General features: G+C 36.1%; 1 protein-coding gene and 1 long non-coding RNA gene across 8 annotated transcripts in view; one reads left to right on the plus strand and one right to left on the minus strand.

Moving 5' to 3' along the window:
* LNPEP (leucyl and cystinyl aminopeptidase) overlaps window positions 1-24449 on the minus strand; it is a 109716-nt gene that overhangs the window by 39002 nt on the left and 46265 nt on the right. For all 5 annotated transcript variants that reach the window (XM_054252107.2, XM_017969767.4, XM_054252105.2 and 2 more), the window contains 7 exons: window positions 17218-18058; window positions 12115-12253; window positions 10855-10986; window positions 4783-4903; window positions 3955-4109; window positions 1725-1838; window positions 107-238 (listed from right to left, as the gene is read on the minus strand). In XM_054252107.2, the coding sequence (XP_054108082.2) occupies window positions 107-238; window positions 1725-1838; window positions 3955-4109; window positions 4783-4903; window positions 10855-10986; window positions 12115-12253; window positions 17218-18035 (1611 nt within the window). In that variant the 5' untranslated portion in view covers window positions 18036-18058. The remainder of the gene's footprint in view (window positions 1-106; window positions 239-1724; window positions 1839-3954; window positions 4110-4782; window positions 4904-10854; window positions 10987-12114; window positions 12254-17217; window positions 18059-24449) is intronic.
* Window positions 1-24449, plus strand: part of LOC103791487 (uncharacterized) — a 76236-nt gene that overhangs the window by 16010 nt on the left and 35777 nt on the right. The window contains exons 3-5 of one of the 3 annotated variants that reach the window (XR_004739782.3): window positions 9323-9496; window positions 10773-10914; window positions 16433-17749. This is a non-coding gene — a long non-coding RNA (uncharacterized LOC103791487). Of the gene's footprint in view, window positions 1-9322; window positions 9497-10772; window positions 10915-16432; window positions 17750-24449 lie in introns of those variants that run through there. The other 2 variants (XR_004739780.3, XR_013532208.1) reach the window with 2 other exon arrangements.

Genomic DNA, 24449 nt, shown 5'->3' on the forward strand with positions numbered 1-24449 from the left:
AACATTAATACCTGAAAAAAATTAATCTTTAAAATAATCTAAATCATGCAGCTTACTCACATATGAAATTTGAAACCCACTCTAGCTACCTTTTTGTTCACAATACCTTCAAATAGGAAAGAGAATCAAACATTGCTCCAATTTGTTCTGAAGACTGAACAGATGATGATATTGGATGAGATGAACTTAAGGAATCTCTCTTCATGATTTTAAATCGAGCATCTAAGAAATCTTCGTACTTTGAAAAAATGAAAAGATTAGAGTATCATGAATAATGTCAAAGGCAAAAGTATAGTAATTATTTACATGAATTAGACTAATTATTATGTAAGATCATTAGGAAAAAAATGATGTGTCACTAAACTTCAGAATATAAGCTTTCAAAAATGTAGGAAGATTGTGACCTTCATTAATATTCCTTAAATTTAAAATTACAATTATAACATGGCCACATAAAAATTAGCATTTCCTAAACAATAGTATATGCAAAAATCTATTACCTAAAAATCTATTAGCATACCTAAGAATCTATTACCAAAGTAAACAAATGCCAACTCTGGGTACACAAGATGAATATTCTAAAAAGGTTAGCATATATATTTTTTAAATGAAACCTGAAATTTAAGAGAAAGAACAAAAACTGGTCCTTATGCTTATTTCTTATATATAGACTAGTATTTCTATTAAGAAAATATATATTTTCCTTAACTGAGGTCCATTTTAAATAAAATATAATTCTTCAACAGAAAGAATTATTTAAGAGGTCAGCAGATGAGTTCCCCTAGAACATGTATTAGACGTTTTTACACATTCCGGGCACCACCAAGTGGTCAAACTGTGTATCTCATTGCTTAATTAAGTAGCTTACACGGATTTCTAGCTACCACTTGATATTAATCAATTAACATCAGTTGCTTTCTCCTACCACTTGAAATTTTTGAACAAGCCCTATCAAAAAATTTAAATCAAAAGCTCTAAGAGTACTTCTGTTTTAAAAGCCATCTTGGTTCATAAGTTCAATATCAGGAAGTTTAATAGAAAGTCAAAAAATTTCAAGGTTGGAAGGTATCTTTACACTTTCCCACCTGCTGTTTGAGTCATCTTGATAATATCTGGGCTAGTGTGTCTGAATATCCCTAAGTACTAGAAATATTTCCTGAGAGTCTAATACCATAGTGACAACACTATTATACCTCTCTGTATTGAAAGGCTATTCCTAATCTTTGGAAAAGGCATAAAATGTGGTTTTTACCTTAAAAAGGGCAAATTATTTCTTTGTAACAACTTATATACCATTATTACAAGAATGTACATTGTGATAGTAAAGAAACAGTAATTCTACAAAATGTTTTAATTTTTTTCTCTTTTTACACACTTTACTTTTGCAAAAAGGAACTTGCAACTTTATCTAAATTCCTGCAAGCAGAAGAACTACAGCTGTTTTGAAGAAAATATTGCAGAACAGCTTGAAATGTTTATCTTAGTGACAAAAATGTGAAATAATCCTATACAAGTTCAGCTTTCAACTGAATACATCAATAAATAGAAGCATAATTTTCACTATCAAATCTCAAAAGGTATAGATATCAGTAACCAAGGTCAAGCTTGGCATACCTTCCTAGAAACATTTTCATTACTCCAGATGCACAGAAAATACATGAAAATGTGATTTGACTATTTTTCCTCCTACCATTCATAGTAGGCCAAAGAAACCGTGTACTTACAATAGAAAGCTCTTTGAATATTTTTTCCAAAGAGAAATACTCCATGAAAGTGGCAAAACCTTCATTTACCCATAGATCATTCCACCACTGCATTGTCACCAGATTGCCAAACCACTGAGGGAGAGAAAACAACTCACAGTATATTTATATCCTCAGGAATTCCTTTTAAATAATTGGCTGAAGTGTCATATTAGTCACCCATAACTTGACTACAATATCTTAAAAATACACTTACAGTTAAACCATATTCAAATTAATTGAAAACTTATAAGAGTTGTATAAATTTACTTTAAGAATAAAACAGAAATTTTAACATTTTACCTTAACTGAATGGGAAAACAAGCAAAAAAGGTTATTAGCACATTTATCAATGTAATAAACATGGAATATAGCATGAATATAGGGAAACTAAAACTTCTTTTGGCCAACTCATAAAGTGAGATTTCCTAGATAATGACTTTTTCTACTTTCTAATATCAAGTTCGTAAGATTATTTTCCATTATATCTAATACAACCATCCATGACAACTAAAAAGTCTCTATATGAGAGATGTTTCTGTAGTCAGAAAGCCTATAACTTTGTTTCTCCTCCGTTGCCCAAATTGAAGATAGTATTTGCATGATTCAAACCAGAATTCAAATAACATTCCTTAATAAAGTTGACATATAAAGAAAGGCTGGGCATGGTGGCTCACACCTGTAATCCCAGTGCTTTGGGAGGGCAAGGCAGGAGGATTGCTTAAGGCCAGGAGTTCAAGCCAGCATGGACAACATAGCAAGACTGTCTCTACAAAAAAATTAAGCCAGGCATGGTGATGCATGCCTGTGGTCCTAGCTACTTGGGAGGCTGAGGTGAGAGGATCACTTGAGCCCTAGAGTTCAAAGTTGCAGTGAGCTATGATCATGCCACTGCACTCCAGCCTGAGTGAGAGTGAGACCTTGTTTCTTAAAAAAAGATGGCATATATATAAACAAATGAAGTCAGAAGATATTAAATATTTCCTTCTATGAGATAGAAAAGAGAAGAAAATATTTCCTTTTATGAGAGAAGAAAAGAGGAAGGAAAAAAGTAACAGGAGAGCCTCCTTAAAAAAATGTATCTAAAAACTCCTTGAAATAAAAAGTAGTTATAAGATATGTAATTTGGTCAGTGTGGCCTAAGGCTTATCTCAAATCAGCAGCAAAAAGATGAGGTTACTGCATAAAACAAAACACCTTTGAGAATTACAATAACGTATTTTTCTATGATATTATCTTCAAACCTTTTTCAGAGGAAGATGATTTATAAGTACTAAAGAGGAAACAACAGAGTAATAGTCCCAAATGGTGGCAGGTGGCTTCAGAAATAACAGACCTAGAGGAGATTCCCCAAAAGACAACTTAACTATATGACCTATTTTTAAAGCAAATAAGAATGTGCTTCATATGCCAGCTTGTCATGAAGTCTTCATAAGGGCTAGATTCATACATGGTGTTTGAAGTAGGAAATAAGCTGACTAGAATACATCCTATTCCTAATATGACGTGTCCCTGTCATGACATCACCCAAACCATATCCAATGCTAGTTAATCACCTCATCCAGGGCACAACAGACAAGGTATCAGAATGGGGGTGTTATGTACCCATATAATCATCTTTCTCTCCATGTCACACAAACAGTACCTTTGCTGTTTTCTCAGAAACCCCCTCTCCAAAATTAACAAAATTAACAGGGAACCCCATTCCAGCAAGAGATGAATAAAAAAATCCAGCCCTGACAGCTACCATTCGAGTTGTCAGAAGAGTGCAACTTAGAGAAAGGGATTCTTCCCCACAAAGTTATACTGGGCAGTGGCCATTTGTCAGAGGTGAGGCAGCGGTGTATCACTGAGGGGGAAAAAGAAATCTCGAAGAGATAGTGGCTTTACATGGACCAAGTGCTGCCACTTATTAGCTATTTGACTTACGGCAAGCCATTTATTTAAACTGAGTCTCAGTTTTTACATCTGTGAAATGTGATTAATACCCACCCTAGAGCAGTTATGAAGTAAGACAGATGTGAAAATGCTTTAACCTGCAAAGTCATACATCAACATCTGATAGCATTTTCATTGGAAAATTGTGTTTAAAAAGCATTTTTCTATTAAAAAAAAAGGAAATACTTAAAAAAAAAAAGGCTGAAGAATTATTAGCATCTAAATGCTAACAATAACTCCAGGTGTGACATGTAACAGCCTTGGTTGCTAATACCTGGTGGGCCAGCTCATGAGCAATGATTTTAGACATCAGTTTTCTATCCGCCACTGAAGAAGTGTTACTGTCATACAGAAGCGTCTCCTCTTGGAAGGTGAGCAAACCCCAATTTTCCATTGCTACTGCTTGGTAGTCAGGAATAGCCACCAAATCTAGACATAACAGGAAATAAGTGATCAACTTTCCCTCATCTTTTGGCATTTTCTACTCAAAATATTTTATTCAGTGGTTTATCATTGTGAAAGCAATGAATTCTTCTTATATTTCTAATAAATGGAATCTGCCTTATTCTAGCTCTACATGCTCCCTACCCACATGTCAGCCGAGGATGGCCTGTTCAAACCCTTTTAGAGTCACTGGTCCACTGTGTCTTAGTGAGGAAAGAGATGCCCAATTCCTTCACAATCAATCAGCTTCCCAGAACAAGAAGTACAAAGTTCATGGCCAATACTCTACTGTCTAGGACTAGCTACAGTACTGAAATGCTCTTGCTTTCCTGAGCTCCCATTACTCAGTTCTTAGTATTTGAATCAGGTATTTCTTGGAAGTTAGAATTAGTCAAATTGCAGACTAAGTCCTAAGCAAGTTCCTACTTAAGCAGCTCTATAAACTTTTTTACAGCCCTATAATCTTAAGTGTTTGAAGTTCCAAGTTTGGATATATTCATGAAATCTAAATAATCTTAACAAATACAATTTTAAAGCATTAGTAATGTTTTTTGGTTTTATCTGCAAACAACTTGGGCAGAACTTCCTTCTAAAAAACATTTGCAAAATAACTCTAGGTTCTAATTATAACAAAAATCAGAGACACTTTGATTCTTACCCAATTTCTTAAGTGGGTACTGAATTTCAAAGTAGTTTTGAAAAAACTCAAGAAGCTTCACAGTTGTTTCCAAGGCATGGTGAGCTTGACCAACCTTTTCTGGTACAGCATATACAGAAACCTAAATGGAAACATTATGTATCATGTAAGGACAAGTACAATTAAAATGGCATGATAGTCAAGTAGCACTGTCTAGACTAGCATATCTGAAAATGCTATAGAATTGTATGAGATCTTTCTGGATAGAAACACTTGCTTATAGTTACTTTAGCCCCCACAGAGTTTAGCAAGTCCCTTCCATACATATAAAATGTTAAAAAAAACTTACCGATCCCCTCCCCGACTTTTTTAAAGCTAGCAACATTCAAAATAACTACTTTAGGTCATCTTATAGAAATTTATAAGTATTTGCCTATTTAATTATATGACACTCTTCTCTTCTCCCATTACCTGTGGTTGCCCTTCCTTACTTATGAGGTATAAAAATTGAGAGTTATTTGAAGGACAAAACTAAATGTTCATCATTTCAGGACCTATCACTGCACCTGGCATCTAGCAGGCACTCAACACCAAGGAGTCACATCTTACGATGAAGTTAGTTCTAAAGTTAACACATAATGCATAAATTGTACATTTGTTGAAATTATCCTGGAAAAAAAAATTAGAGACCAACATATTCTCTTCCAGTAAGTATGGCACAGCCAGTTTTTCTTCCAGTGCTCGGTATAACTTACGTTTTTTTCAGTTGTTGGTGTGTTTTTAAAGATCAGGTTATAAAAATATACATATTATACAGAGAAACACTTGTGATACGAGTTGAACACAGCAACTAAAACCAACTAGGGGAACAACAGATTCATGTCTCCCACTGCCCATTCACTACAGGGTACATGCTAAGAGAGAAAGTAGATGGAATCAAACTTACTATTTAAACTGCAATTCTTGCTCACTCTTTTTTTTTTTTTTGGCTAATGAATAAATTAAATACATATGATGTAACAAACTATAAACATCTTATTCAGTAAGTATAAAAAGGCAAGTGTTAAACAGGTTCAAAGCAATAGGTTTTACAAAACAATGCTTTTATTTTCTAATTGATTTTAAAAAGCCCTTTATACTCACCTGGGAAAGTGGGATGTAAATTAGACACAGCAGAAAACAAAAACATCAAAATGAAGATCTCAACAGGTAGGAAATGAAAACTTGTTGAACAATTCATGATTGGGAAAAGCACATTGGTGAAGTCTAACTCCAATTTTAGTTTCCCATTAAGTGATGTTAAACCTGTCAACAATTTCTCAAAGCAAATAAAAACATAAAGTGGGGAAAGGACACGTATTCAACAATCAGCAGAGTAAACAGACAACCCACAAAGTGGGAGAAAATCTTCACAATCTATACATTTGGCAAAGGCTAATATCTAGAATCTACAAGGAACTCAAACAAATTAGCAAGAAAAAAACACCCCATCAAAAAGTGGGCTAAGGACATGAATAGACAATTCTCCAAAGAAAATATACAAATAGACAAAAAATATATTAAAAAATGCCGAACATCACTAATGATCAGGGAAATGCAAATCAAAACCACAATGCATACCACCTTACTCCTGCAAGAATGGCCATAATAAAAACATCAGAAAATAACAGATGGTAGCATAGATGTGGTGAAAAAGGAACGCCTTTATGATGCTGGTGGGATTGTAAACTATTACAATCACTATGAAAAACAGTGTGCAGATTCCTTCAAGAACTAAAAGTTCAAACCATCATTTGATTAATCAATCCCACTACTGGGTATTTTTCAAAGCAAAAGAAGTCATTATACAGAAAAGATACATCACACACATTTATAGTAACACAATTAGCAATTACAAAATGGTACCAGCCCAAATGCCCATCAATCAATGAGTGGATAAAGAAACTGTGATACACACACACACACACACACACACACACACACACACACACACCATGGAATAGGATTCAGTCAGAGAAATAAACGAAACAATGGCAATCGCAGCAACCTGGATGGAACTGGAGTCCATTATTCTAAGTGAAGTAACTCACGTGAAGTAACATTGAGTGATAACAGATTTGTTAAGTTTAACTTATTTGTTTCATGATTTAATAAAAATAAAACCTAATAACAAAAGCAAAAATAGAACAAAACTTCATCCTCTCAAAAAGGACAATAATATGACCTGCAAGATTTATAAAGGCAGAAAATATCAGAAGCTTCAATACTAAATTTTCTGAAAAAAACACCAGTCTTCCTCAACAGATAACTGGACACACAGAAAAGCAGAAATTCTACCACTCTCCCCTATAAAAACAGCTAAGTCTACCTAGAATAACTGATGAGATGGCTTTAGGAGAATGATATAAATTGTGTACAGTGTCCCAGGCTGGTGGAAGACAGTTGAGGTAGAAATGTTTTTAGTGGAAATCTGGAACAAAGTCATGTAGTCATGTTTCAGACTAAACATGAATAAATTAAAATTATAACTTCACATGGATGATACTGGTGAAGGTTCTACTTCAATGCTCAATGTCAGATATGGTGTCCGCATGACTAGATTCTGAGTCTACATGTTATGCCTATCTAGAGTAAAAACAAAAGCAGGCAGTGGCAAACAAAAGCAGGCAATGTCTTTCACAACTGGCCTAGAGTTGTCCAGGTAATTCTGGCATTTCTGAAGGCAGGGGGAAATTTATGGAATGAAGAATGAACAGAAATGATGAAATACATGTTCCTCTTTTTTAGGCTTTTGACAACAATGCAGTATTTAACATTGAACAGGACACGTATAATAATCCATAGTCAACCTTGAAATTTTTAGCTGGTTAGTAATATTGCCTTTAGTAAAGCTCTATTGCCTTATCTCTGAATCTTGTTAAATCAACCTACCCATCAAATATTACAAAATAGAAGCCATCCTAGAGATGTTAGCATAACAAAAATCCTTTGTCAGACTACAAGTTTTAAATTTCTGGTCACCATACCTAATGTAAATAACAGATGTTAACTTACATGCCATTTGGTATAAGCAGCAGCATATTGTGGTGGACAAAACAATTTTGACTATCACTGATTATGTAATCGTAGCTCAATTACTTAAGTCCTTTGACACACTGCTTCCTCATCAGCAATGTGGGACTAACATCTCCCTTATTTGATTTATAAATGAAAAAATATTTATAAATGAGTGCTAGAACAGCTGTCAGCACAAAGTATAACTTTGTGTTGTTATATTTGCATGTTATATATAATATAATGCATGTTATATTCCTCCCCATTTCCTAAAACAGGAAGAAGTTAATAAAACTATTATTTATTTGTATAATGCTAATATTTTCAAAACATTTACTTCTGACTTTTAAAAATAATGTAGATTATATACTGACATGCAAGGATTTTATAATATATTTACATATGAAAAAGGAAGTATGTACTCTACATAAATATGCATATGTGTATATGTGTGTGTGTATGTTTGTGTGTATATATGGTTATATAAGGATATATACGTGTATATAAGGATGAGAGTGGTCTACCTCAGGGCCCGTAGCTAGTAAGCTACCTAGGAGGCATTTCAACTCAATTAGACTCCAGAGTCTATGTTTAACCATGTTGTTTCCTAATACAGGTAAATAAATAAAAAAAAGTCACCTAAAATTTCTCAATCTCTTCCTCTTTCCACACACATACACACAAGCATGCACATGCACACACATACATGAGAATGAGGTATGTATGTGGGCAATGAATAATTCAGCTTGCCTAGATGAAAGAATTCACAATGAAGCAATAAGAAATATAGCTGAAATTGCAGGTGTGTGGTTTAAACCTGTATTATCAGCACTTTGGGAGGCTGAGGCAGGAGGATTGCTTGAGCCCAGGAGGTCAAGCTGGCCTGGGCAACACAGCAAGATATCTCTACAAAAAAATTTTTTAAAAACCCAAAAAACAAACAAACAAAAATCTAGCCAGGTATGATGGCAGATGCCTGTAGTCCCAGCCACTTGGGAGAGGATCACTTGAGCCTAGGACCTTGAGTTTACCGGTGAGTTATGATTGCACGTCACACTCCAGCCTGGGTGACAGAATGAGACCTTGTCACTAAAAAATTTTTTAAAAAGATTCCAGCATTTTGGGAGCCCGAGGCAAGTAGATCATTAGATCAGGATTTCGAGGCCAACCTGGCCAACATAGTGAAACCCTGTCTCTACTAAAAATACACAGTATTAGCCAGGTGTGGTGGTGGGCTCCTATAATCCCAGTTACTCAGGAGGATTAGGCAGGAGAATCACTTGAACCTGGGAGGTGGAGGCTGCAGTAAGCTGAGATCACACCATTGCGCTCCAGCCTGGCAACAGTTCAAGACTCTGTTTCCAACAAAGAAAAAAGAAAGATCAGTGTGCAGATGGTTGGGAAATTTTTTAAAAAGAATAATAAATTTTAAACAAGAAAGAAATATAGCTGAATTTATAAGAATGGCCTTGAGTATCAAATGATGAATCTGAATATAATCCTACAGGTATTGTGAAGCAAACACAGCAGATGAGAGAAAGAGGGAAGGAGGAAGAGAGAGAGTGAATAGGAAGAAACACAAGAAGTGGGGAACAAAACCAAGACTGCATACATTTTGGGATACATGAAAAGTGCTTGGGTTTTTTATATCAATGAGTATGATAAGAACTACAAAAAAGAGGTAATTAAACTGCTATGGAAAATCAGAGGGGGAATGATTAATTCCAGCTGGGGAAAGAAAGAAACACTTCAGGGAGAAGGTAGTATTCAGCTGAGCCTTGAAGCAGCAGCAAACCTGGCTGTTTCAGATTGTGCTTCTTAGGCTTTATTGAGGCTACAAAGGCTAAATATGTGATGCAACACCTAAAGTGGAATTAACTGAATTATTTCAGATTTAAGCCAGTCATAATATCCTTTTGAAAGAACTCTGAAAAATGTTTAGTTCAGACTTGACATAAAGTCTTTCAATGCAAAGGTGTGTGAACTATTATTTAGCACTTATAACTGTAGTCTACACTTACCATTAAACACTTAGTTTACTTTTTGAGTAGCATCATTAAAGGCATACAGGGTTACTGCTGATAAATAGCAAGAGAATCCTTATTTCTGTCCTTATTTCTGAGAGGTACGGGGTAGACATGATAGACTTTTCTAATAGGAAACATATACCCTTTTGAAGTAGCAAAATGATAAGATCCAAGTATCCTGTGATTAATATAAAGCTCTTTAGAAAGAGAACCTAAAACTAGGATATTCCCTGATAGAGCTAAAAAATATGAAAACAGAAACTAAGACATTCCATCATATTTCTATCATAAGAAAAATTGTTTTTAGTTTAATAAATATAATAAAATGCCTTTTCTCCTTCTATGTTGTATTTGAAAACATTAGCTTTACTAGGTTTCTACTGTGAAATCAAAGTATAAAATCCAATCAAATAATCATTTACAAACAGGTACTAACGACAAAGAAAAACAGGAGAGCCTAATTAGAACAAATAATCAATTATGGCAAAATACAGATAAACCAGACCCTTAAATAAAATAATCTTACTCATTACTCTAGGATGAGAAATCTCAATCAGGATTTGCTTTGACAAAAGGGGAGGTTCATCTAATTTTTACAACCTAGAACTATCAAATATGTAGCCACTAGTTGTATGAACACTACTGAACACTTGAAATATGGTTAGTGACACTGGAAGTGAATTTTAAATTGTATTTAATTAATTTAAATCTAAATATTCCCCTCAGGCTAGTGGCTATCACTCAGTCCTAAAAGCTTTAGTATACATAATAGTGCCTGACCAAAATACTCTTTGAAAGTAAAATTTTTAAAAATTTGAAAATTATTGACTTTGTTATTAAATTAGTAACAGAAATAACAGCTAAGCAAAAAAGTAGCATTCTGATATAACATGTCAGAGTGTGATCTAAAAGCTTGTTTCCTTCATACAGCAGCCACTGGGAATCATTAAAGCGAGTGTTCCTCTGAACCTCTTGTGACACAGGCTTTCAGACAATTGCCACATCAACATACCAGGGTTCCATTTACGTCCTGACTCAGGTTCTTCATCTCTCCCACGATGAAAGCAACCAGGTAAGTGCTCATCTTAACACTCTCAGAAAACTCATCCTGAACAAGTCCATCTTCCAGAAGGACTGATGACTTCTACAAGCAAAGGGGAAAAGATGACAGTTCAGTAACTACAGGAATAAATGATAATGACAAACAGAGAAACTGAAAATTCAAATAGGAAATAAGTAATAAAGATGCTAGCATATGACAACCTCTCAGTATGAGTTTCTGCAAAGAGCATGGCTCTTAGTCTCAGTCTGTTGTGCCATCCTTCATCATTAGGACATATGGAGCACAGTGAAAATCCTCAAGAAGTTTTTAGTCCCAAAGATGACTAAATAAATGTTAAGTTAAAGATAGTCACAGTGCTTCTGTTTCTCCTGCTGAAACACCTCCAAAACCAAAATCCTTCCTTATGACCTGGGATTGCTCCACTCTACTGCTACAAATACATTTACAGAAAAAGGAGCTCTAGATGTGATATCCCTTCAAATGATCTGAAATGGCTTCATGGAGTGCCATGCTGAGGATCCCTAAGAAAGCTTAGTGGGAACAAAGTCAGTAGTAAGTCATTAGAGAAGTGGGCAGCAAACACAAAAGGAGGGAATGCAAGCAACCTTACAGAATTTTCCAACCATGAATTAAAGTAGGCATCCATCTCTCTAGAGAAAGATGAAGAGTATGGCTCAGTGTGGAGAGTGGAGCTGGTACAGTGCTGTCTTGTTACAGATCATGCTCTGCTGCCTATGGGATTGGCTCCATAGCCTGCTGAGTATGGCATGCTCCTCTCCCCTAGCCACAGCCCCTCAGGTGTCTGAGACAAAAAACAAACCAACCAAAAAAACCCCCAAGAACATTTACGATTCAACACTCTCAAATAACACTGTTTAGAATAGCAAATTCATCCTGTCTCAGAAAATATTACTCTAATCTTGTACTAATTCAAAATATTAATATTTGCACAACTTAATACACAGTGCACACTCACATTTCCTATCCACACATTCCAAGTCCAGCAGGTCTTTCTCTTTCAAGTCCTCCTCAAGGTGACTTCTCAACTGATACGAAGATATTTTAATTTTTATTTAAGTATTTTAAGGAAGAATACTAATGCATATGATTTTAATCATTCTCAGCTGTAGTCTGGCAAAGAGGAATTCAAATGTTCTTAAAAAAAAGAGACCCATTCAAAGATTTTACATTCAAGGAACAGAACAGTACCTTAGGCATATTTGATAAAGCAGTGTATTGCTCATCCCTTATGATCCTGATGATAAAAGTGGCTTTAAATGCTGGTTCATCAAAACAAGGAAAAGCAGATCTTGCTGCCAGGGGTTCAAACTGAGTTGCTGCAAAGTACCTAAAACAAACAAATTCAATCAAATAGTTACTGAGCACCTACTCTACAAGGCACCCTGCCAAGTATACTAAGATAAATATGTTACAATCCCAGTCATTAAAGGATTTGCAATAAACTGGGAAAGTCAGAAGTCTATACAACAAACAGAAACTTATGTCACGCTGTAAATCATGTTCTAACAATGAAAATAAAGCAGTGGGAACAAAGGGAAGGAAACAAATTCTGACTAGATGTTGAAGAAAATGTAGGGAAACTTGTACAAAATCTGAATGAGACCTAAGATGAGTATTTAAAAAGAAAAAGAAGGAAAGAAAGTATACTCTGGAAAGAGTGGGTAAACAAGTGTGGCAAGCTAGGTCTCACTAACGCAGGACTCCATAACAACTGTTTCAGTACTGGCAGAGTAGTTAAGCTAAATATTAAAATCCACTACCCTTATACAAAGGCTGGAATGTAACAAAATCCCAACAAAAGTTTTGCCTGGGCCTTTCCTGGGCCTTAAAGCATGGCAAAATAATAAAGGAATTCTTAACAGGAACCATTTAGGATTTAACAAATTTTACTGGGAATCTGAAGGAACTCCCTAAGGCCTCCACAAACGAGTTTACTGGAGGTCTAAGGAACTCCATGATTTAGCAAGAGACAAGATTAAGTGTAATCACTCTAGTACCAGAACCCATTTAGATTAAGTAAATTCACTGAGGTTCCAGAGGAAGGTCTTCAACACTAAGATCTTATAGATTAAAAGAAGGTAATCACTTACGTCTTTAGATAAATGCACACTTACACAAAGACATATAGCTTAGAAGGTATATAAGCTCTGGAAAACTTTGTAATTTTGAGTTAGTCTGGCAATAATTTCCAGGCCTTCTCCCTGTAACTGGTTACAGAAATAAAAACTCTCTTCCTCCCCAGTTCATCAGCATCTTATTATAGGGCCACAAAAAATAGCAGCCTGACCCTCAGCTTGGTCCAGGAACACAAGGCAAGAGAGCTGTGCATGTTCAGAAACTGGGGGTGGCTGTCTAGTGTGGATGGAGATGAAGCCACAAAGGTAGGCTGTGGCTGGCCACTGAGGTCTTAAAAAGGTTTCTGATGGAAGATCATTAAGGTGGGTGGTCATTAATTGCCACAAATTATCTGTACAGACTCTGGCTTCACGACACTAAAACTCAAATTCACAGCTTGCATTTTCATGAAGACTGAAAAATTACGTGTACTATAGTATTCTGGTTTCCTTTACTTTCCTCAGAGATTAAAAAAAATTTCCTCCTCTTTCTTAAGCACAGCAGCAACTGTTGAGAATAGGACACATAGAAAAGTCCTCAATTACAGGCTGGCCAGGTGGCTCATGCCTGTAATCCCAGGACTTTGGGAGGCTGAGGCAGGCAGATCACTTGAGGTCAGGAGTTTAGGACTAGCCTGGCCAACATGGTGAAACCCCATCTCTACTAAAAATATAAATGATCCAGGCATGGGGGCACATGCTTGTAATCCCAGCTACTCAGGAGGCAGAGGCAGGAGAATTGCTTGAACCTGGGAGGCTGCAGTGAACTGAGATCGCACACTGCACTCCAACCTGGGTGACAGAGCAAGATTCTGTCTCAAGAAAAAAAAAGAAAATTCCTCAATTACAGGTTGGTGGAAAAGCATAAAAAGAAACAAGGATAAATGCAGATTTTTAGTTAACTAAAAGAATAAACCAGATCTGACCTTGGGAGATCATCACAATGTGGCTATAATCAGGGCAAATATGGCCTTGGTGTGCATAGTTCAGGTACAAATCAATACAGCATATATACAACCACCACTTTGGAGGTCGTAGCCTCTCTTATTTAGGGCTTAATTTCCACTACTAGAAGATAAGAAGAAAATAGAGAGTATGAGATTTGGAGTCAGAAGACCCAGACTGTAATTTATTAACCACATGACTTTGGGTAAATCAGTAACCTTCATCTCACACATCTCAATGTCCATATTAATTAAATTAGGACTGAGATAGAATCCACTGCCGAATACCAGGGTTTTTGTTAGAATCGAATAAAACTATTTATAATAAAAACTACTTGTATACCATATGGTCCTAAATAGATGTTTATTACAAATGCAAGATAGCCCTAACTTATTCCACACTTAAAATTAGTGTACTTTTTTCTGTAAGGATGTGTGCCCAAATAAATGTTGCTATTGGGTAAACTACAAGAAAGGTAGCAATCAACATACATGAAACAATTTACACATATTATGTTTCTAACATTTCTTCACCACCCCTCCCCCAACATTCTTATCTAGTTAACAGAAGATTTTGGAGGAGAAGGGACCAGAAAATAAAGTTTGATGATATCCCTACTATTCACACAAGAAAGAGTCACCACTTTTAGATAAAAACTGGATCATAACATGCTAAGGCAAATAAAACCTTAAACTGTTGTTAAAAGAGATCCAATCATAACTATCTCACATAAAAATCCCTTTGAGAAGCCTGCTGCTTGATAATACTTATAGTCTGTTCTATCTATGCTGAATAACTTGAAGCTATTCTTTCACTGGAGAGTATATTTCCTTTCAGAAATACTAGTTACAGTTTAAGCACTTTCTCAATTAGTGTTCAAGACAATTACGAATTAACTGGGGGCAAGACAATTTTAAGCACTGGAGATAACAATGTACAAAGGAAAGGAGGTATGAACTAGAGAGGGAGTGCACCATAGTGGTGAAGAACATGGCTTCTGTAGTTACAATGACCTTGGGTTTGAGTTCTCCCTCTGCTATTGCTTGCCATGAGATGCTGAATGAGTTACTTTATGTGCCTCTGCTTCCTTAGCTGTAAAATGAATACAATGTTAACATCTATCTCTTAGTGAGTTAGATAGAATAAAAGACTAAACATAAGAGGCTTGGAACAGTTTTCAGCCCTTCAGTTCCCAGTGATTACTGGCTATTATCATAATTAGAAAGTTCAACATAGAAGTGAAAACTGTGAGAAAGAAAAAACAAGGGCCAAACCAAAAAAGGTCTTGAATTAAAAGCCTGTTAGAAATTAGGAACTGCTGAACCACATCCCTATCCTGAATTTACTAGTTATTAGTATCAGTTTGTTATCTAGGATTTTAAGCCTATCATTAACAACTTAGGATTTTAAGCCTATCATTAACAACTTCTAGATTTAACTCCAAGGTTACTGACTGTCTCTATCTCTTAGATCACATAGGTAAAGGTAAAGTTCCCTTACAACAGTGTCTATGCAAGGTGTTCGATATTTACATACAATGGTTTTCCAATCAACAAGAAATATATCCCTTAATTACTTTATCTAATAGTATAAATATGTATTCTAATCATACATCAGAGAACAAAAGTGTATAAAAGCTTCTTTAACAGAACTAAGCAAAATTAAAAGAGAGAAAGACAAAAAAAAATTGCTTTGAATTAGTTTTCAGATATCTTGAAAGGTATACATAATCTAAATGTTTACCTGGAATCAAGATATACTATCAGATGGAGCATTCATTTTACTAAAACTTGTATTTTGTTTTGAATAGCAGAATTTCACAAACTAATATATTTTAATAAGTTGTAAAATACTTTTTATAATACTCTATTTCTTAATTTTAAAGAAACAAATTCCATTTTTTCTGACATTTTCCACAACTCAATCCAGCCCATGGCAAGAGCAACAAGTGGCCATACCAAAAATCACCTTACTCTCATTTATTCCTCCCATTAAATAGATAAAGGGTACAAGGATTCCAGGGTTAGTAATCTGATGGGAAGAGATGGCTAGGGTGTTTGCCCTAAAGGTCTGTTTGCATACTCAGAACACTGTTTTTATGTATATCTTACATTTCCTGGGGATAACAGGCATTACAAAAGGAGAACTAAAGCCAAGAACTTTCAAGTTTCTATTGCAGTTATAAATTTGTGTTCAATGCCAGCTCTCATGCAAGAATTGATATGCAGAGCTATATGTCATTTATTTTAAAATTATTACATGAAGGGAAAATAAAATAAAATGTATCTGAATAGAATTATGGATCTTGCTTTGTCTCTTTCTCCATTTAAGAAGGATCAAAACCTTTCCTTAAGATAGATGTAGAATACTCATTTCTATTTCTCTTAATATGTTAACATACGTTAGCCAAATGGTCAGCATCAGTAATTCACGTACTGTTTTTACAGAGTAATATGAGAGAACACTCTAATTGCATAAAGCAGACGTAGTGAGGACTTTGTGCACAAGGCAATGGATATTACTGCTACTCAAGGATAATCTGCACACTGCGTGAACTCCATCTTCCCAGAAATTCAAACTACATGCTATGAATGCTAAAATTGAAGTATGAAATATACAGTCCAAATAGAGAGCTGAATAATTTTATATTTGGTCTCACCTTTTTTTTTCCTGAACCTAATTATGTCTCTCCTAGACCTTAAAAAAATTTCCACCAGAAATCCAAAATAGACAGGTATTAAAAAAATGATAAAACAGTAAAAATTAAGGGTATTAAAAATGATATAGGTAAGCACACCACACTTCACACTTCTTCATGCCCTTTTTCTCTATTTCACTAACTACCTCCTAAAAGTTCTGCACATTAGGAAAATATGTCTTATAGAATAACTCATACTCCTCTTTACTCTGTTTCCCAACAAACTTCATGAGGTGACAGAAAACTATATTCATCTTAAAAATATGAAAAGCTCAAGGTAAGTTTTTTGGATATAATCTTTATCCATCCCTTTCCACCAGCACACCCCTATCTCCACCCCACCATGATATATGCTCAAGGCTTTGACTAAGAGAGATAGTATATTCTTCTAAATCACCATTCTGCTATTTTGTACATAACTTCCCAAATGAAAAAAAAATCAGAATTTGTGTCTCTGGTGTGGGCAAAGAGATCCATATTGCAGAAGTATAAAACCAGAGCATAAAACCAGAATCATTGAAGAGGGCTACATACCTTGTCTCATTACTTTCATCTGTGTAGGAGAAGCCATAAAACCCATAGTAAGAACTGGACATCTTTGCGGAATACTCTATCTTCAACGTATAATTGCACCCTGCTAGAAGGGCTTCAGGGGCAACAATGGCGATCTGGTCATGATATGGATATTCCAGGATCTCAACTTGTTTTTCTTGGCTTGAAACTGCCGACATAAAGGTCACTCTTGAAATATTATGACCTTTGCTATGAAGAATGACATTCCATGTAGCCTGAAGAGCCTGAACTGAAATTGTCACAGAAGCCCTGAATGTCATTGAGGTTAGGTTCGGGTGTAGGTTGAGTTCATAGCGTAGTGGCACAATGGCAGTGGGAAGCCTCATCTGCTTCCATGGAAACGATTTCCCATTTGCTGCAAGTGGCTGAATTAGTTCAGTTGATTGGTTTTTTTCATGGCAGCCTTCTTTGGTAAAGGTACATCTGGGTAGTAAGTAAATCACCATGATTACAGAAACAGCAACCACAATGACAAAAGCACAGACCACCATGGTCCTTGCAGAGGGTACTGAACAAGCCCCATCTGGGCTCTGCCTGTAACCAGTTGCACTGTTCCGAAGGCCTGAGCTTCTATTCATGAAGGACATGCCCAGCAGCTTTGCTGATGACTCATAGTCTTCTTCATCCTCGTCCATCTCATGCTCACCAAGACCCCGCACCAGGAGTCGGGAACCCCGGGGCTCATATTCCACCTCATCAGGCTCTAGAGGATGTAAACAAGGCTCTTTGGCTAAATCTACCACATCTGGTTCTTCCTCAAACATGCTGTTTTCAATCATATTCCTGGGGAGCTGAAGCCGATCTATAAAACCAGAACATAAGAACAAGGCACAGAGTTAGAAAAAAAAAAGCTCATAATATTAAGAACACGTCTTCTAGCTAGACCACATTTAAGCTAAGAATTTTTTTAAGTCATTAAGACTTATTTCCGAAATCTCAGAGCTACTGATTAAATAAGATGTTTATGCCATTATTGAGTCACTCATTAAAAACTAAAACAAAAATAAAAGTATACCACAGGTATAATACAAGAAAGTTAAATAAACAGGCTAGTGTATTTAAAAGGATAGCTGAGATAATATACTTTCTTTTTTTTTTTTTGAGACGGAGTTTCGCTCTTGTTACCCAGGCTGGAGTGCAATAGCGCGATCTTGGCTCACCGCAACCTCTGCCTCCTGGGTTCAGGCAATTCTCCTGCCTCAGCCTCCTGAGTAGCTGGGATTACAGGCACGCGCCACCATGCCCAGCTAAGTTTTTGTATATTTAGTAGAGACGGGGTTTCACCATGTTGACCAGGATGGTCTCCATCTCTCGTGATCCACCCGCCTTGGCCTCCCAAAGTGCTGGGATTACAGGCTTGAGCCACCGCGCCCAGCCACTAATTTTCTTAATATACTCCTGCCCTACAATCTGGGACACTGCCCTGGGCTCAAGAGGGCCTTGCTTTGGCATTCCTCTGATTACATCTGTGCCCACAAGGCAAAGAGTCATAGGATCAAAGGGATGTGCCCACCTACGGTCCAGGGTCTGGGCACTGGGATCCCAGAATTTCTGTCCAGCAGCCCTCAAACCTGCAAGACCCAAGGTATTTGTGGGTCTTGTCCCGGAGTCTCATTCTCCCTAGGGAGCACCACAAACTGATACGCCCATTTCTAAGATTGAGTGTGGCTAAGTAACAGGATGGGTTATTGTTTTCCTCAAAGAGGAATGTTTCTTTCCCACAGCAAATGGGAAGCAGCAAATTACATAGGAAACTTCCATAAGTAAGAAATAATTTTAAAAATGACCAAAAGACGATACAAGTTAGATAGAATTATAATTCAATCTGTTTTTCAGGCTTCCATGGCTCTCAGAAGTACAACATATTTCCCAGGGAAACAGCCATACTGCACACCATGAGGGTTTGTAGATCTCAGTGGGAGCTTTTACAAACTACAACAAACCACACCTTCCAATTTGCCAAAATCACTGAGAAAAAAGACTCTAGAAGGGTAGATAATCCCCCATATATCAGTATTTCCTAGGATTAGACCATTCAATGTTCTTTAAATTCATACAATTTTAGTTTTTAAGGGATGTCAAAAGTTAACAAATTGAAACCTACACTAATCTTCCCTACAAGGCACTTTATACATATCATTTCTAACCATTACAACAATCCTATAAAATGGCAAGTATTATATTTCAGACATGAGAAAATAGAAAAAGAGAAATGGATTAATTCATCTTCATAAAGTCACACAGCTATTTAGTCATAAAATTGATACTAAAGCCCAGGTTTAAAATTTGATTCAAAAGTTTACGCTCTTTTCATCATTATATGGCATCTCTCTACCCAAACTAAATAAATGAAAGATGAGAGTCCTGAATTATTTATTTTGTACCTTGCAATGAAGTGGTTGCTAAGAGTATTACTTCACCATCAGCAGAGCAAAGCTTATATAAAACTACTGAATATCTAGCTTAAGATAAATGCTATGTATTTTGTGCTATTCAACGATGGCAACTCTTCATCCATAAAATGAATTATTGATAAATATTAGGATAAAAATTTCAGTTTAGTGGCTCAGTGTGGCCTGTGACCCCACAGCATTTGCATCACACTGCAGCTTGTTAGAAACGCAGCCTCTGAAGTCTCCTCTTAGAACATAAATTTTAACAAATCCTCAGGTGCTTCATGTTGCACTTAAATTTGAGAGGCACTGGTGTAAGCAGCCTCCATGCCAGATCCCAGCCAGCACTTACCATACCATTCCTGAGTATGCTCTGGCCATCCCAAACCGCTTGCTATTTTGAGCACAGGCAGGCAGCTATTCCACGCTATCCTACACGTGTCTTTTTTTCTTTTCTGTTTCCTCTGCCTGCAGTGTCACCATCTCCCTTTCCCATGCCCATCCACCTGGTGAATACCTGGTATTCCATACCTCAGCTGAACTTGCTACAACATAAATTCAGAAAAAATATTTTCTTTTTGTTATTCCTTTGTCTTTATTACCTTTAAAAAATAAACTTTCTTTTCATTTGACTTCACCCATTTCTGCTTCGGGGAGCATATGGATCACAATAAGGTTGCCTTTTCCTGACTCCTCTCCAACATGAAATTATGTACAAGTTATGTTACTTTAAAATTTTTCTTTGAATAAAACTTTTAATCATTTTCTAGGTGTGAGTTTAGCAATCTGCCATCTACTCATCTACTATGAAAGTAAAAGGGTTCTAACATCCTACTTTTGGGAATATAATCTCCTAAACTTCCTATAGTGCCCCAATTTCTTATTTAAAAAAAGTGTGTTTTGTTTTGATAGTTAATAGTATTTGGGGTCATGTACTGCATTAACAGGGCAAATATTGCTGTATTCCATTTTTTTCAAATTGCTTTTAAAACTTAATGATTCGAAAGTTTCTATGGTAGTTTTTAGTGCCTGGCACAGTGCTGTAGACTAGCTTTTTATTTAATTTAAAAATGTCTAAAAAACGCTTTTTTTGGACTTTTTTGCCATACATGGGAAGATTATGCTCTCAGGCATTTGCCCCATGTGTTTTGTTCTGTGTCAGGCCCAATGCAGACAACAATGAGTTCCGCACAGTATGGTTTTATTTACTATATTTCTAAACTAAGTCTGGGTACAATCTCAGCTTAATATTTAGAGCACTCCCATCTCTCAATTCTGTCCCCTTAGAACTTTGTTGCTGTGTTTTTTTATTCTTCAGCCATGCCATTTAAAGCCAAGAGATATTCTACAGTATGACCATATGGCATCTCCTCTCTGCATGTCATTAATTTCAAATCTTCTGACAAGGGTCTAGTCAGATGCCTGCCTAAATCCAAATAACTTACTTTTATTATTTCACGCCCAGTCAGAATAATACCTATGTAGAATTGTAATCTTTCAGAAATGGAGATCATATCAACCATTTGCTATATTGTGTACTTTTTTTGGTATGCACAATCATATCAAGTTAAATATATCAAATCAGGGAAAATCACTTTTATTACAGATATTCCATGAAGATACTTGAAGGTACTTTAAGTTATTTAAGAAAATGTTGATTTGATGCTTAAGTCAGTACACTTTGATTTTAGCATTAAATTATAACATAACACATGACTACCCCTTGCTCAGTGGGATTTATTCCTACTGAAAGAAGGGATCCTAAAGAAACAGGGAATTTTCTAAAACCTCTTAAATCCACATATATAAGCTATCTATAAGCCAAAGCAAAGAACCTCCTAGCTTAAATGTTTCAGTTTTAAATAATATAGGCCCATGTGGTTATAATCTAAGAGAACTGAAGACATTTCTTTTCATCAGATACTGTGAGCTAACACTCCTCAATGTTGTTTGTGGACCACCGCCAATGTGCAAAACTTTGTGACCCATCTGGGACAGGATATACATAGCCTATTAGTACCCAAACACTTTTATAACAATTTGACAGAGTAATTTTTATGTCTGTCAAATTTAATGTTTAAAATTGAGCTATTTTGTTATGTTTATTTCATTTTTCTTTTTTTATATGCTACAAAATTTCTACAACAGATTAAAAATTAAATGAACCTTTAAAATAAACAAAAACAATGAACCTTGGTTCTTCAGCTCGGATAATTTGAGAAGTAGTGAGTTAGACTGTCACTATAATGGCAGTAACAGTCAAGATAAAGTTCTTAACTATGTCAGTAGCAACGGGAATAAAGGGGAGGGTATGATTACAAGTCGTGTCAAAAAGGTAGATGCTTAAGAACTGATGCTCCTTTGGGCTAGATGGACTTGCAGGGTAGGAGTCAGAGAAAAGTCTATGTTAATCCCCCTTACATTTCAGCTTGCATAACTGAAAAGAAGGAATGTCATTCACTAAGATTGAGAATAGAGGCTTTCATATTCTCTAATTTTATTTTTTTTTTAGGCAAGGAAGGAGAGCAGGATTACAACATGGCATTTAGTGTAGGATATGATATATTTGATGTATCTGTCACATAACCAGGTGGAGATGTTTGATTAATAGAGGTAAAGGGCTGATTTTAGGTAGAGGTTAAGATCCTGGCATTTCCACTGACTGATCTCAAAGAGGTTACCTTTCTTAGCCTCAATTTCCTCACCTATAAATGTGGGAAACAATACTATTTTGTAGCATTGTTAAAAGGATTATGTTATGTAGGTTTAGAGCTCAAAAGAGTGATCTGGGTGGAAGATTTAGCTTTCTGAATCACGTGTGTAGAAGTGGTCATTAAAATGATGTAGATAAGTGAGACTATCGGAAGGGAGACGAGTCAGGGAGGGTCAGCATTTAAGAGCTGGGTGGGCAGAGGAAGAACAGCAGCAAAGTAGAAGATGAAATGGACTAAAGGTAGGAAAATCAGAAGAGTGGCATCCCAGACATTGAAAGCTGGATTTCATAAAGATGAAAGCCAGCATATAATATTTTAGAAAACTCAAGGCCTAGAGAGGCTCTTACATTTGGCCACCAGGGAACCAGTGATTTTAATAGTGAGAGTGGAAGCCTGATTCCAGGATCCCAAAGAAGAAATGGAATGTTAACAAAGAAAACAAGGGCAAGGGCTGCAGACTTACATTCAAGGTATGTAGTTATCAATGAAAAAAGATAAGAACAAATTAGAGGAAATATGGTACAGAGAAAACTTAAATCCTTTTATTTTTTGTCTGTGTTTAACATGGGAACAACTTAAGCATGTATTTCTGCAGGAAAGGAAAAGTAAAGAAAGAAAAAATGTGGAGGTGGAGGAATAGGGGAGGGAAAATGCTGGCACTGCATCCAGAAGGATAGGCAGAGTGCAGAAGAAACCCAATATGATGGGAGCTAGGTGTGCTCCTCCTCCAAGCAGTAGAAGACAGAGAAGAGGTATGTACATAAGCATAGAACAGCAGAGAGCTTTCATGTTCTCTGCGACAAGTGCAAGCAAGGCCATCTGCCCAGAGCTAAAGGCAAGTTGTTGGGAAGGCATAGGGGCTTGAGAAGAAAATAAAGGACAGGTATCATGGGAGAGGGCCAGGGAGTGGTGACCCCATGACAAGCATGACTGAGAAGGTCAGAAAGCCCAGAGGAATTTGTCATACCACAAATCTCTAAAAACATCTTTAGCAGTTCTTACCAGCACAGGTCTAAAAGAAGAGAAATGTTATGTGTATTTTACCACAATAAAAGTTAAATAAAACGTTTATAAAAGGTAAAGAAAGCAGATTGTTAGGCAGGGTTAAGCACATAGGGAGGATGTCGTGAGAAGCCAAGGATACAGTGCATAGAGGCAGCTGGCAAAGGTACAACTGAGGGGTACAATTTAGAACACAGGACAAAAAGTGAAGCCATGACAAATAACATTAATAGCAACTTGAATTAAAAGAAGCAAACTTCTCACAGACTTCAAAAGAATTAAAGCTTTAAGCTGCCATCACATTTGACAAAAATGAAGTAAGATGTACAATTGTCCCTAGGTATCTATGGGGGATTCATTCCAGGGCTCCCTGTGAAACCAAAATCCAGAAATGCTCAAGTCCCTTCTATGGAATGCTGTAATATTTGCACCTAATCTTTGCATATCCTCCCATGTACTTAAAATCATCTCTAGACTACTTACAATATCTAATCCATTGTAAATGCTATATAAAGTTATTATACTGTATTTTTTAGGCAATAATAACAAGGAAAAAAAGTCTGATGTTCTTCTGAGGCCCCTGTGACATATTTATATAGAACTATAAGCTCCAAGTATGGGAGCTTATTTTTCTAGATAAATTTCCAAAGTGATAACTAATTATCACATAAAGTAACTATTTCCCTAATTAGAATCCACTTCTACCACAAAAAGATTCTAATTTTTTTTTTTAAGTTTAGGCTTAAAAAGAAAGAAAAACACAAGCATTTAGGACAAAAAAGTAACCTTTTTTTCCCGGGTAGGTCTAGATGGACAAAACCCTGCTAACCCATGCTCAAAGAAAATCTCTTCCTGTTAATTACAGTGCTCATGAGAAGTTACAAGTTTAGGTCTATCTTATCTCACCAGACTCTGAAGGACAGTCATTAACAGCAACCAGGTTTTGAAGATGTATCTAAGCCATCCCTTTCCCTGACATCTGTTTGTGTAACACCTCAATGTATAAGCAGAATATACATTGAACACAAACACAGAAAGTCTTGCATGCATTACTAATTTACCCCTACTACACTGTGCTTTTTCA

The sequence above is a fragment of the Callithrix jacchus genome, chromosome 2 (assembly GCF_049354715.1).
Source record: "Callithrix jacchus isolate 240 chromosome 2, calJac240_pri, whole genome shotgun sequence".
In the NCBI taxonomy this organism is placed as follows: Eukaryota; Metazoa; Chordata; class Mammalia; order Primates; family Cebidae; genus Callithrix; species Callithrix jacchus.